The sequence below is a fragment of the Oratosquilla oratoria genome, chromosome 16 (genome assembly GCF_046742065.1).
Source record: "Oratosquilla oratoria isolate Oo_2021 chromosome 16, ASM4674206v1, whole genome shotgun sequence".
Classification (NCBI taxonomy): Eukaryota; Metazoa; Arthropoda; class Malacostraca; order Stomatopoda; family Squillidae; genus Oratosquilla; species Oratosquilla oratoria.
In genome coordinates this window covers 40,916,728-40,932,312 of record NC_134792.1, presented here as the reverse complement: position 1 = coordinate 40,932,312, position 15,585 = coordinate 40,916,728, and the positions used below count along the sequence as shown (strand labels likewise).

The 15,585-nt window shown below is 38.8% G+C and overlaps 1 protein-coding gene across 3 annotated transcripts in view; it reads left to right on the top strand.

The window, feature by feature from the left end:
- Window positions 1-14,113, top strand: part of GrlHz (Gustatory receptor-like Holozoa) — a 29,375-nt gene extending 15,262 nt beyond the window's left edge. Inside the window, exons 9-11 of one of the 3 annotated variants that reach the window (XR_012967206.1) lie at window positions 746-1,231; window positions 1,372-3,681; window positions 10,498-14,113. Coding sequence is in view for 2 of the 3 variants with exons in the window: in XM_076199585.1 (XP_076055700.1) it covers window positions 746-1,231; window positions 1,372-1,569 (684 nt within the window). In the remaining variant the exon portion in view is untranslated. Of the gene's footprint in view, window positions 1-745; window positions 1,232-1,371; window positions 5,646-10,497 lie in introns of those variants that run through there. The other 2 variants (XM_076199585.1, XM_076199584.1) reach the window with 2 other exon arrangements.
- Window positions 14,114-15,585: the final 1,472 nt, after the last annotated feature.

The window sequence follows — 15,585 nt, the reverse complement described above, 5'->3', positions numbered from 1 at the left end:
GTAAGGAGTGAACATGAGGGGGCAACCAAGGATGATATGGATGGATGGGGTAAAAGAGGCATTGGGAATGAAGGGAATATCTGTTGAGGAAGGAAGTGAGAAGACAGAAGATAGGGGTGAGTGGAAAATGGTTGTGTATGGATGATGCATGGAAGGGAGTGGGTGGGGGATGGGGGGTTTAGGGAGTACATGTGAATGATATTCTGATGCAGCCTGAAGGGATTTCTCCCCGTCTTCTCTTTTTCTGCATGAGGGGATGGAGAGGGGGGGTTACTGATAAAATGAAGTGGCTTTGCTCTGGATGTACTGTGTTTTGCTGCATTGGTTCTGACCAGGGTAGTAGGCAAGATGCAGGGATGAACTGTCATCCAGGAGGAGCCAAGAAAAGAAGGAGGGAGGGGTGGTGGGTGGGAGTAGAGTATGTGGGGATGAAGTGGGTGGGAGTGGATTTATGCTTTTGACTTTGGCTATCTCCCTTATAAAGGGGAAAAAGCCCTTAGTATATGTATGTATGTATATATAAGAAGTCTATTGGTATATACATACATATACCAAAGGCTTTTTCCCCCTTACAAGGGAGGTAGCCATAAAACGAAGGCATAAAATCTACTCCCACCATTCCATCTCCACATACTCAACTCCTATCCACCCCCTCCCTCCCTCATCTTGGCTCCTATTGGTATATAGATAGATATATATATATATACTGTTTATATATATATATATTTTGTTTTGTTTTTTCTAGCAAATTGATGAGTCTACAAGATTTCTTCGACACCTCAACCAGGACCTTTCAATTGGTGTTGGCCTTTTTCTCATGTTAGCAGTATTTAGGCTAGTCTGTGGGTCTGCAGAGATTGTGTCTCTTTTGAAGAGTATAGAGCATTCTCACAATGCACAGAATTACATTAGGCTTTTAAGCCTCATCAGTGCTGGAAAGCTTGATTTTCATGATTTCGTGGAACAAGTAATACTCTCTAGCAATAAGTCTGATGTACCTGAAAATATTAGAAATAATTTAATTGACTTGTATGCCTGTGACACTGGCTATAGAGATTTAGAGCTTTGTATTTTCAGTAACAAATATAAAGGTTTAGGGGAGAGTATGGTAATGTTACAGGCTGTTCAGGTATCAGCCTGCATTCTGAACACACTGCCCTGGCTTTTGCTCTTGATGGTACCCCTTATCATGGCCGCAAAAGTGACAAGTGCCTACAGGAAATTAAGCAAGGTGAGGAACACATTTCAGGTATTTTCTGAATTGAATTATCAATCACCTGGTGTAATTGTATTTAAATTGAAGGTGGCACTGATAAATATACTGATTTTCTTTTTGTTTTCTTTTTTCTTAATTTGTGTTACATTTTACAGGTAGGCAGCCAGCTACATGCCCGTCCTTTTGGTTATCAGCAAACAACTCAGCAGGACCTGGACTCATTTTTGTTATATGTCTCCTCACTTGAGCTCAGAGCCAAGATTCTCTTTATTCCTATAAGAACAAGTGCCCTTGTAGGTTTGGTTGTGTTAGGCACATTGGTTGGTTTGATCTATGGCAAATTGAATGTCTGAAAATTTATAAGAATGTATAGCAAATCATTGTCATATGTTTTTAATACTCTGGTTTCTAATTTTTGAATGTCATCTTGTAAAGTGGATTTGATTACTAATTTGTACTCAAGCTGTAGTTCTTTAGATTTTGTTATTATTTATTTTCTTAATGTTTCTAATGAATAAGGTTACTTGGAATGATATTATTGTCTAAACATGTATTTGAAACCCAACCAGATTCATTATTATAACACATTCATAAAATGCACTTTAAAAGTGCACTGTCAGAGAAAAGAAAACTGTTGAATGGCAATCCATATATTACATCCACAGTCTGTGGTCCTCTTTACTGGACAAAGATGACCACAGACTAGTTGTAATATACAGGATCACCATTCAATAGTGTCTCTTTTATTTGATAGTGGGTTTTACAGTTCATTTGATTAAAGTTTTAGATATAGAAATGTGCATACATGAAAGGATAGTAGATGAGAATGTCTTTTTCATAAGGAATGACCAACTGCATTGTAGTCAGCTGCTGGGTGCAGCATAAATGCAAAACATATAGTACTTTATATAAAATTGTTCTGGGATATTAGGGAGAGATGTCTGCTGACAAAACTTGATGAACTGTGATAATTGTGCTTAGCTCAAATAAATTTCTAAATGTTTCACCTGCACTTGTACAGACATACAGGCTCCTTTTGATCTATGTCAGTGGATTCTAGCAGTCACCAAGTAGCTGTTTATGGCCACTAGTCAGATCCAAAGATCTTTTTAGAAATATATTGTCTGTATTGTATGCACATGGAACAGTGGAGGAGAATGTGATCTGTGTCTTCTATTTTATGTAAGTATCTATCACTCAATCAGTTGTTGCTTCTAAGTTTTACTGATCAGAAATCTAGTAATTGTCCTTTAGCCTTCTCATGGGTTTGGTAAGGAATGTTAGATTACTATTTATGTTATCCAATTATAGTGAATGATTCTGCATTATTGGCTAAGAGGAGGAGGAAGAGGAAATTGTTCAATGACTGTCAGGTGGAAAAAAAATTGAATTGATAAAAGTCTTTGATTTGATATGGGAATCACCTTGTAGCTGTATCTCCAGGTAGAGGTGAGGATGTTGATGGGCTTTGAGGATGGGTAGTGGAAAGATATGTAGGTGCTCATATGTGTCTTAATGTGACATTTTAGGACATATGCTATCAGAAGTGAGTGATTTTCTCGTCTCCATCATTTTAACATTGGAAACTTTCCAAAGCAGAGGTATTTAAATGTGACTGGTTAGTGTGTTAGTATATACATACATACCAAAGGACCTGTCCCCCTTATAATAGGGGTGGCCAAGTCAAAACACATGTATATATAAAAATTTATTTATTGCCCCTGCCTTCTCAGGACATGGATGAAGAGTCATCCCCGTACCTTACTATACTGCAGGGTTGGTTTACCCTCCACCACTTCACTATATTGTGACCCCTTCCTCATCTACTCAAAAATTTGATGGAGCAGACAATAAGGACATCCCTTTGTACTACATTAATTTTTTGTTCATTCACAATCTTCTTCCATTTACTTCTATCTTCTGTATTCTTTCTACCATGCTCCATAGACATTCTTCATGTATCCAGAATACCCGTTACTGGGTTCACAAAGAATGTCTGGAGCACAGTAGAGAGAATGCAAAAATCAATCAATTGTTGGCTCAAGTTTCATGAAATGAAAACTTGCTGCCACCACAGCGACTGGTAACAGTCCTTAGAATCTCTCACAGATTTTCCTGGGAAGAAACTTTGGACTGTTGTCTGTGTTGTATCAGTGTGGGACTTTCTGTCACCAGCTCAGTGGGGTAAAGAGAGGAGATCAATTGCCAGTTGTGCTGTCAGCTCTTCATGTGTGAAAATGTATAAGAAATGCAGAGGAAGTTGGTAAAAAGAGATCTTTGGCCTGGAGGTAAGGGGGTTGACAGGTTTTGAAAATGGCCAGCTTTACAGTCCATCAAGCAGGATCACACATCCAGTTACCTGTCATGGGTCCTACGTGCAAAAAAGATAGGAGTGAATGGAGGAATATTGTGAATTGATGAAAAGAGGATACAATCCAAAGGGGGTTTCTTCTCATCCACTTTGTGTAAGTAGTTTAATTGATATTAGTTTGATTTGTTTGTGGATATAGTTTTGTAAACCAGTAATATGAGGAGCAGGTGATTGGTTTTGTTATATTTGTTCTTCTTCCTTGGATTTTTATACAATGAGGTATGCTGGAGTGCAGAGTTTCAAGGGTTTTGGCATGAAATTGTGTTGCTGTTATGTGGCATGTGTCTAATTGATGTTTGATACAGTCTGTTAGTGTTCCCCAGACTTTGTTTTGGTTTACTTGTATTGTTTTCTCTTGCTGTTGATATTTATCTATTTATGATAATTGTTTCTTTGAGTTCAAACTACTGAAAATCTATAGTAATCAGAAGTGGTCCTCATCCCATCCCTTCAGATTCTTTGTGAAAGAAACTTTGGATTGTTGTATGTGTTCAGTTTGCGAGTCTGTTTCTTTTACTGGCTAGCAGGAGGAGGTAAAGTAGGGAGCAGTTATATTTTGTTAGCTTTCCCTATGTGAATAAAGCAGGGAAAATGGTCAAAGTTGATAGATATCTTGGGCATGGTTGAGTGGCTGAGTGCCAGTCCCTCATGGCAGTATCATGTGAAGAGTCTCAACATTATTCTCACAAGAGGAACCAATGATGGGTGGTTCTGGAAGATGGGCAGCAGATCTGCTCATTTTCAAAACCCCTTCTTTCTCATTTAAGCAGTTTACTCTAAGCACCTCCCTATCATCTGTCCTTTTCCTCTTTCTCCATCTATACTCGACTCTTAACTTACCTTCCACCATAGAATTATCTGATATTCCCCCTTAGAACATGTACATCCAAAACTCCTCCTACGCTTCTCTTGGTTACCACTATGTAGTCCATTAAAGCCCTATCTACCACCCTTCCATCCACCACCCTCTCCCATGTGTACTTATGACTTTGTTCCTACATACATACATATACCAAGGCTTTTTCCCCCATACAAGGGAGGTAGCCAAAAAGGAAAAGGCATAGAAATCATTCCCACCCATTCCATCCCTGAATACACTTCACACCCCTCCACCCTCCCTCTCATCTTAGCACTTCCTGGATGACGGATCATCCCTGCACCTTGTCCACTGCCCTGGGTCAGAAGCAGTGTCGCAAGACACAGCACATCCACAGCAAGGCCGCTTCATTAAATCAGCGACCCCCCCCCCCTCTCCGTCCCCCCATGCATAAAAGGAGAAGACGGGGAGAAATCCCATTGGGCTGCGTCAAAATTTGCTCACACATACTACCTCACCCCCCCATTCCACCTACTGCATCACAACATCATCCATATACAACCATTCTCCATTCACCTGTCTTCTTTCATCTCCCGTCCTTCCTCAACAGACATTCCCCTCTTCCCCAAAGCCCCCTTCACCCCATCCATCCACCTCATCCTAGGACGTCCCTTCATGTTCACTCCCTCCACATCTGCCTTCCATACCTCTTTTACTAGTCTTTCTTCCCTCATTCTTTCCATGTGTCCAAACCATCCTAATACTCTTTCATCAACCCTATCTCCCAACTCCCTTTCCACCCTTGTTCTCCTCCTCACCCCCTCATTCCTCACTCTATCCAGCCTAGTAACCCCCATCATACTTCTCAGACACCTCATCTCAAACACATTCAAACTCCTTCTCTCTTATGTTCCATGTTTCTGCTCCATACAGTGCTGTTGGCACAATCACTCCTTCATATAGTCTCCTCTTAGCATCCATTCCCAAATGTCTATTCCTCATTACACTTTTTAATCCACCAAGGCATTTACTCGCTTCTCTCAATCTACATTCTACCTCCACCTTCACTCCACCTTTTCCTGCCACATTTGCACCCAAGTATCTAAAACTATCCACTTCCTCCAGTCGCTCTCCCTTAATGCTCACTTCCAGACTACTGCCACTTTCACCCCTTGTACATCTCATCACCTTACTTTTACCCACATTTATCTTCAGCTTTCTTCTATCACACACTCTCCCAAACTCTGTCACCAACAAGGAGGGATTGAGGAAGTTGGTGACAGAGTTTGGGAGAGTGTGTGATAGAAGAAAGCTGAAGATAAATGTGGGTAAAAGTAAGGTGATGAGATGTACAAGGGGTGAAAGTGGCAGTAGTCTGGAAGTGAGCATTAAGGGAGAGCGACTGGAGGAAGTGAATAGTTTTAGATACTTGGGTGCAAATGTGGCAGGAAAAGGTGGAGTGAAGGTGGAGGTAGAATGTAGATTGAGAGAAGTGAGTAAATGCCTTGGTAGATTAAATAGTGTAATGAGGAATAGACATTTGGGAATGGATGCTAAGAGGAGACTATATGAAGGAGTGATTGTTCCTAAACACCATTTATGCTATCATCAATTCTCTTTTAGACACATCTCCACCATCAACTCTCCACTACAATTTTTTCCTGGAATTCCACACTTCCTAACCACTGTGTCTATTGGTTTATTTCCTACTCTAACATTAAAGTCTCCCAATACCACCACATTGACATTTCTCTCCAAACCCTCTATGCACTCATTTAAATCTATTCAAAAAGCCTCCCTTTCCTCTACACTCTTCTCACTACCAGGCCCATATGCACTTACAAAAACCCACATCTCTCTTCCCAGTTTCACCTTCATCCACATTAACCTTGAAGAAACCTCCTTCCACTCCACCACACATTTACCTATCCCTTCACTTACTAGTATAGCCACCCCATCTTTCCTCTCTTCATTTCTGACACCCTCCCAACTACACTCCCAAACTCAAACTTGCCCCTCCCTTTCAACTTGGTTTCATTCAATGTCTACACATCAATCTTTCTTCTCACAAACATACTGCTTATCTCTTCCCTTTTATTTTCATCTTTACCACATCCATGCACATTAAAAGACCCAAACCTTAGGGTTCTGGTTGTAAAGCTCCTCCCAGACCCTCTTATGCCTTTGCTTTTTTTATGAATGTCCCCTTTGGGGCTACAGATAGTAGGATACCTAGTCCTATCCCTGTCCCATTTTTGTTTCTTTTTACGTCTCAATTGGGAACCCTCAGTGGCAGTATTCTTCTCCTTGACCACAGGGTTCGGCAAAAAAAGAAAATGAATATTCCTAGAAGTGGACAGTATAAAGAGTGGGGGACAGCATAACAGAGGGACAGTTGCAGTATAATAAAGTATCATAATTTTTCTCTGAATAGAGATTTCTACTGTCACAGGCAAAATGATGTGAGATCTGGTCTGTAGGGGTGCCCCATATTGAGCCTAAAGTATCAGCTGCATGCTACTGAGTAGCTTTTAACCCCAGAGTAATATGCAGCCAATACCCCAGATGGGGATATATATATTATATATATATATATATATATATATATATATATATATATATATATATATATATATATATATATATATATATATGCAATAAAAACACTAGGAGCGTGCGTTCACAAATGCGTAAGTAACCCCTAGGAAAAGTAAACTAACGAAGCAGAGCGCTTTCATATAATTATATCTTCAGTGCAGATACAAAGAAGGAATTATAAAATGAGGAAACAAGGTACAGAATATATGACATAGTGAAGAGGGCATTCGGAGAGGTAGGGGGAAGAAGTACACGTGACGGACGTTTGAACCGTCCTGGTAACCAACAAGTATGGGACAACTGCTCATAATTTATATTATAATTTTAATAATTTTGAAATTTCAAGAGAAATATAATCACCTAATTTCTACAAACCTTGATGAAGATTAACATTTACCCCCTTACTAGATTTGATCAAACTGCATTCAATTAAATTTCTTTCTGTTATGTTGTTGTTGTATGTGATGACTTTAGTGTTATCCCAGTCAACTGGGTGGTTAAAATGGTTCATGTGTTTAAATATACCACTAGATTGGTTTCCCTCTCTAACGTATTTCTTGTGTTGATTGATTTGTGTTTTTAGTGTTTTAGCAGTCTGACCAACATAAAACTGATTACATGATTTACAAGGTATTTTGTACACATACCCTTTATCACTATTGACAATTATTTATGAGCAATTGTCTTAGAGTGTTCTTATTGTATACAAAAACACTGTAAGACAATTGCTCATAAATAATTCTGTCAATAGTGATAAAGGGTGTGTGTACAAAATACCTTGTAAATCATGTAATCAGTTTTATGTTGGTCAGACTGCTAAAACACTCAAAACACGAATCAATCAACACAAGAAATACATTAGAGAGGGAAACCAATCTAGCGGTATATTCAACCACATAAACCATTTTAACCACCCAGTTGACTGGGATAATGCTAAAGTCATCACATACAACAACAACATAACAGAAAGAAATTTAATTGAATGCAGTTTGATCAAATCTAGTAAGGGGGTAAATGTTAATCTTCATCAAGGTTTGTACAAATTAGATAGTTATATTTCTCATGAAATTTCAAAATTATTAAAATTATAATATAAATTATAAGCAGTTGTCCCATACTTGTTGGTTACCAGGACGGTTCAAACGTCCGTCACGTGTACTTCTTCCCCTACCTCTCCGAATGCCCCCTTCACTATGTCATATATTCTGTACCTTGATTCTTCATTTTATAATTCCTTCTTTGTATCTGCACCACTGAAGATGTAATTATACGAAAGCGCTCTGCTTCGTTAGAGCTTCGTTAGAGCTTGGATTAGTAACAGAAAGCAACGGGTCACCATAAATGGAATAAAATCTAGGTGGGGCAATGTTACTAGCGGGGTTCCCCAGGGCTCGGTTTTGGGTCCCTTGTTGTTCATTATGTATATAAACGACTTAGACGAAGGGTTAAATAGTGATGTTAGTAAGTTTGCGGACGACACTAAAATAGGACGCCTAATTAGGTCAGGAGACGACGCCCAGATTCTGCAGGATGACCTTAATAAGCTGTTAACATGGTCGGTGAAGTGGCAAATGAACTTCAATATCTCTAAGTGTAGCGTGTTAAACGTAGGGCTACACAACCCCGAAAATAGATACAACTTAGATAACACGTTTTTAGAAAAATCTGAGTGCGAGAGGGACTTGGGAGTTCTGGTGAGTCCGGACCTTAAAACCAGGAAGCAGTGTATTAGCGCCAGAAATAAAGCTAACAGAGCATTAGGCTTCATTGCTAGGACGGTAACGAATAGAAGTGCAGAGGTAATTATTAAACTCTACCTAGCGATAGTTAGACCCATCCTTGACTATGCGGTACAGTTTTGGTCTCCGTCCTACAGAATGGATGTAAATTCATTAGAATCAGTACAGAGAAGAATGACCAAAATGATACAAGGACTCGGAAATTTGCCTTACGAAGAGAGGCTTAGGCACCTAAACTTACACTCTCTGGAAAGACGCAGAGTGCGGGGTGATCTAATAGAAGTGTTCAAGTGGATCAAAGGCTATAACAAGGGTGATGCAAACAAGGTCATCATAATAAAACAACAGGGCAGGACTCGCAGTAATGGGTACAAACTGGACAAATTTAGATTTAAGAAGGAAATAGGCAAGAATTGGTTTACTAATAGGGTGGTCGATGAATGGAATAAACTTAGTAACCATGTAGTAAGCGCTGAAACTATCAGTTGTTTTAAAAAACGATTAGACAACTTTATGGATGGGGATGACAGGTGGTGATGGATACGGAGCTGCCTAGTGTAGGCCTTATGGTCTTTTGCAGTCTCCTTTATTTCTTATGTTCTTATGTTCTTATGTTAGTTTACTTTTCCTAGTGGTTACTTACGCATATATATATATATATATATATATATATATATATATATATATATATATATATTACTCTCATCAGTTTCAGCTGTATTTCTTATATTTTTTGGCATATGGAGAGCTGACATCTGGCAACTGTTCCACTTCTTCCCTCTGATTACTTTCAGACACTTTTAGAAACAGTCCCACACCAATACATCACTGACATATCCAAAGTTTCTTCCCAGGGAGATCTGTGGGTGGGCATGAAGACCCACTGTGGGGCTGCAGGCCTTCCACTTAGTGAAACTTTGAGCAGCAATTGTTGTTATTCCATCTCAGGACCACTACTAGTAGGTATCTATCATTGGTTGTTCTGGATAACATCGAGTCAGATTGTTTTATGATTGTATGCTATATGGAGTGAATTTGTTTGGTTGCAAGTCCAAGAATTGTGCAAGAGTTTGTTTAATTTTTTTTTTTTTTTTTTTTTTTCTAATTGTACTGAGGTTTGTCTGTGTTATGAGAATATCCATTGAGGATATGTGTAAGCCCCTAAATTGGTTTCAATTATGCCATCCAGAAGGAGGGTAGGTGCTGACTATCTGCTTTATGTAATTGAGAAAAAAAATTAGAACATTATAAATGACCATAAAAGACTTGAGTTGTGGGCCTAATTTAGGGACTGGGTGCCGGCCTCAAAGGCTGTATCTCTGTTAGGGAGTGAAGATGGGCAATATATTGTCTCCAGGGGAATAGGCTTGTCTTCTCCATCACCCAGAGAACAGTACCAGCTCATGCAGTTGCTTGTCTGTTACTAGTTGCAATTGAACATTAAAGACAATTTAATGAGAGCACCTTTATACTTGAAAATTATATTGGTTTATTTTGAGTGCTTTTGGTGTAGTATTTATATTTTTATTTTGAATGCATCTAATTTGAAAGTTTAAATAGAATATGTAATTGGATTGTATAGATTATGGAATATATATAAAAGATATGTTTATACACACACTAAGGGCCCTTTCTCCTTTATAAAAAGGGTAGCCAAGTCAAAGCACACATTCATTTTGTACACCCATTTAGTGCCACTCTCATTGTAGTACCTCATGAGTGATGGGTCATCACTTTCTCCCTTCACAATACTCAGGTTGAGGGTGATGCAGCAAGGCACAGCATTTAAACAGCAGAGACCAACAGCTGGAACTGGTTTGCACTACTTCATCATACTGTGGCACCCCTCCTCATCCACTCCTTATCCACTTACACCTTTTTACTGTACATAAAATGATTATGTTGGTTGGGTGTAGGGTGGTTGTAAGCTTTGACTCGGTCACCTCCTTGGTAAGTGGGAAAAGGCCTTTTGATATGTGTGTTATAACCACTTATATTAGGTGGGAAACCGTATACTCTATGAAATATTTATCAAATGTTCCAAGAATGTTTGGTGCTAAAAGCATATACTGAATATGATGGTCTCTTCACATAGTGAAATGGTAAGCTGTACTCATTCTATGAGTTAGTATGCACCTGTATTTTTCTATCCACTTAAAGACTGCTTGAAGAAGGTAGTGATGAGCTTGTGCCAATTGGTGCTTTTCTGCAGCATATGCCACCAGGACAAGTAGCAATCCCTGTAAGCTATTGGAATTGACCCAAGGTCAATTGGACAGGGGCAGCACTGTTCCTATAATTAATTATTAAAATATTATGATTGACTCAACATATGGTTGTACTTGTCCTAGACTAGTTATTATTACTGTAATGACCAATTTCCTTGGTTGTATTAAGGAATCTTCAAGACAGATAGTCATGAACTATACACATTGAACTGTATATTAATTCTGGAATTGAATAATTTAATTTACAGAGCTTTTGCCAACAGAAGAATACAAAGTATAAGTGCTCTACTTGTGGATGGGCTGATTATGTTACTAATAATTAGAAGGACTGGTGGTTTTCTTTGAGACAGTATTTGTGGATGAGATATTCAGAAGTAAATATGTGATGTGTCTTGCTACATTGGTTCTGACCTAGGCAATGAGAGGGAAATAGGGATGACCTCTCATCCATAAGGAGCTAAGATGGGAGGGAAACAAATGAGTGGTGGACAGGAGTGAAATGGGTGGGGTTGGGTGCATACCCTAGCTGGCTACCTCCTTTATAGTGGGAAGAGGCCAATGGTATACAGATAGAAATATGTAGTGGCTTAGTGAATTAGGGTACCAGTGTCAAGAGGTAAGAAGAGAGGTGGATGGTGGTAAAACCTACTAAGAGAGCCAGTGCTTGATGGCAGTAAGGGTATACAGTGTTAAATCCCTGAGCTCCAACAATAATATTAAAACCTAGCCATTTTGCAGAGTGGGTAATGGCCATAAAGTTGGAAAAGTGCCATATGAAACATTTCTGTTTCAATGTAATTATTACAGTTAGAGAGGTAGAGACAGGACCACCATAAGTGTTGTTCCTTTCTTATTTAGCACAATTAGTTATACAGGATCATGGCCTATATGTTTTCATTTTCTTCTTGACAGGCACACTGTGAGCTTCTTTGCATAGAACATTAATAAGGATTATTATTGCCTTAAGTTTGACTAGAATCCTGCAACCACACAGTGACTGATAGGGGTTCTTGGATCTTCCCATAGATATCACTAGGAAGAATTTTTTTTACTGTTGTCTATATTGTATTGTATAAGTGTGGGACTGGTTGTCAGCTTTTCATATGTGAAAAAGTAGAATGAATAATGTTGAAGTTGATAGAAATCCTGGGCCTGGTCTAGAGACTGAAAACCAATCCCATGCTCAAATCCATGCATTGAATAGTGACAGAAAACAGGGGGTCACCTTTAACATTGTAAAATCCAAATGGGGTAGTCTTACTATTCAAGTTCCCCAGGGCTCAGGTTTGGATCCTTTATTGTCTATTATGTATATAAATGACTTGATAGTGATGTTAGCAAGTTTGCAGATTACACTAAAATTGGATGCCATGTTAGGTCTGGGGAACATGCTGGGATATGGCAGGAAGATCTTAGCAAATTGTTTGCATGGTTGGTGAAATGGCAAGTGAACTTCAATATCTCAAAGTGCAGTGTGTTAAACTTAGGTTAACTCAGAAAACAGGTATAGTTTAGGTAACACCATTATAGAGAAAATAGAATGTGAAAAAGTTTTGGGAGTGTTAGTGAGTCCTGACCTTAAATCCAAGAAAAAGTGCATTAGTGCCAGGAATAGAGCTAACAGGGCATTTGGATTTATTACTAGGATGGCCACAAAAAAAAGTGCAGATTAACCCATATAGAATCAACAGTGTTAATTTAATCCCACAACATTTGACTAGTTTGAGTGTCAACAGCATTAATCTAACTCCACAATAGTTGCCATAGCAGTTGCTTCTTAACTGAATGTGAGCAAATCCTATCCAAAGTACATAAATATATAACTGATAAACAGAGGAGATTAACCAAAATGATACATGGGCTCAGAAATTTACCTTACAAAGATGTAGAGTGCAGGGTGACCAAATAGAGGTATTCAAATGGGTCAAGGGGTTTAACAAGGGTGATACAGACAAAGGTATCATATTAAGACAGCAGGGCAGGACTCATAGTAATGGATTTGAATTGGACAAATTTATATTTAAGAAGGGAATAGGCAAGAATGGTTTATGAATAGAGTAGTTAACAAATGGAATAAACTTGGCAACCATCTAATAAATGCTGAAACAATTGGTGTTTTAAGAGAAAGATAACTATGGATGGGGATGATAGATGGTAATGGACATGGAACTCCCAAGTGTAGGCCTTATGGTCCCTTACAATCTCCTTTATTCTTATGTTCTTACCAACCCCACTGGGCTACACTTTTTGGTGGAGGTGAGAAGAGGCGGATTTAAGTCATGGAATAAAAACTTATTAACTTGTGTGACTTTTGAGATGATTGATTGCAGTACCAATAGTGTGAAAATTGGCTAGTCTGTTTATAGATAGTGGGAATAGAGTCTCATGGCTTTTGCTCACAAATGAGCACAAGTTCTACTGATTGTGAAGGAATGTAATGATATGGTATTGGTAGGTCTATAAACAACATCTTAAGTGAATGGAAGTAGGGCATAAGAGAAGCTAGTGCTGCTTGTAGTCTTATGTATTGCTATACTTTTCAGTTCGTACCCATGGTTAATTTTTTGTTGGTAATCCTTTTCTTTTTACATTAATGGTTATTGTTTGTGAGTGAGTGTTTACATAAGGCTAAATTTGATCAATAGAGATAAAGATGGGAGTCCATGAGTATAGGTCCTTTCCTGTACATTACAATTAAGTGTTTATTTTAATTATAAAGACAGGAAATGAGCTATGCTCATGGGTTCTGTCTCTTCATTTCCATTGATCAGAATTAGTCTTAAATTGCGTAGATGCAATTCTAAAGGTGGGAAATGGTCAACATAAAAACATGCCTCTTTATTAGTAATATTAAATAGGTATCCAACTTCCTTCTCACATGACTTAGAGATTTGGAAATTTACTACTGATTGTAAGTCAGATCTTTATATGTAGATAACAGGGCACAAAACCAGTATTAATGATAAGATTGGATGTGTTCAACTGGGTCTTCATACTATGATATTTATACTCTACCGTATTATCATTGGTGTGAAATTGTCCATATGAATAGAAGTGCTGGTAAATTACAGCCCATAACAACAACAACCACCACCATATCATCATTGTTGTATAAGATGTATATCCATTACAAATACAGTATCAAAGAATTGAAGTTTTTCTTTTTCCCTTCTTTTTTCAATTGAAAGAAATACTGGATTATTTTCAGGTCGATTAATTTGGGCCTTGGTGTAGTTCATCACCTCCATCACCACTGCTGTCACCACCATACTACTTCAATTACTATCACCACCACTTTTGTATTCACCATTGTCATTAACACCACTACTAATACTGTTATCATAATTGTACCTTCTCCGACACTATCAGCACCACTAAAACTACTATCACCATTCGACCATTGCTTTTAGCAGTACTACCAACACCACTTTTACTACCACTATCATCATCTCAACTGCCACCATTGCTATCACCATCATACCACTTTTACTGTTACTGGCACTACCAATACCACAATACCACCGCTGGTGCTATTACCTTCATATCTACCATCACTATCACCATCATTACATCTGCTTCCATGGTCACTATTGTTATTACTGCTACTATTACTATCACTATGAACGTCCCTATTGTGATCACACTTTCCACCACAACCATTACTATCACCACTGTTATCCCTATCACCACCACTATTAGCACCTAGACCCTCACTGTCCCTACATCATTTTCACCTTAACTGACACTGCAGCTACTACCACAACTAAAGCTATCACCCATTATTGCCATAAGTACTACCACCAACCATGACACCACCACTATTACCTCTTACACTGTCACCGCTACTATTTGTACTACTATTATTTATACCGTGATTACAATCACTGCAACCACCACCACTTCTAGCAATACTATCATTACAGCAACGAGTACCACTCTAGAAGTGATCGTTATTGATAATACAGCCATTACCCACACCATCACTGCTACCACCACTACCAACATCACTTTTACTACCACCAGCGGTAGTAGCCGTGACAGTGATTATGGTGTTGCTGGTAAAGCGGCATTAGTGATAGTAGAAGTGATGGTACTATCATTTGTGGTAGTGGTGTATAAATGATGGTGATAGTAATGGTGCTGCAAGAGATGGTATCAGAAATGTGGACATCAGGAGTACCTTGGGAGTGGAATATCACCTACTCATAAACAAATCTTCCCACTACGACCACATACAACATATACCAGAAGCAGTGCATAACAAGACTGGAACTCTTCAGTCATCTTAGGATCCACCAGAAACAGTTAACCTCAAACATTAAAGCAGACAATCATCATCGGATAGCCAACAGAGCACTCTGGCAGAGTAGGACCAAGTAAATAAGAACGTTAAGCAACAGAGAAGAATGAACTACGCTGGCGCAAGTGACATGTGTAACATTATGTGAACATTACTTGGACTATGGTGCTGAGGGAGTAAATGAAACTCAAGTGGGTTTGTTGGCGTTATTCTGGTTAGTGCAAGTGTCGACCTAGGCTGGGTCGGGCGGTCAGGCTCCGAGGAAACCCGACTGCAAGGTTGACCGCGTGGGCCTTGGGACGCGCTCCGCCGAGTT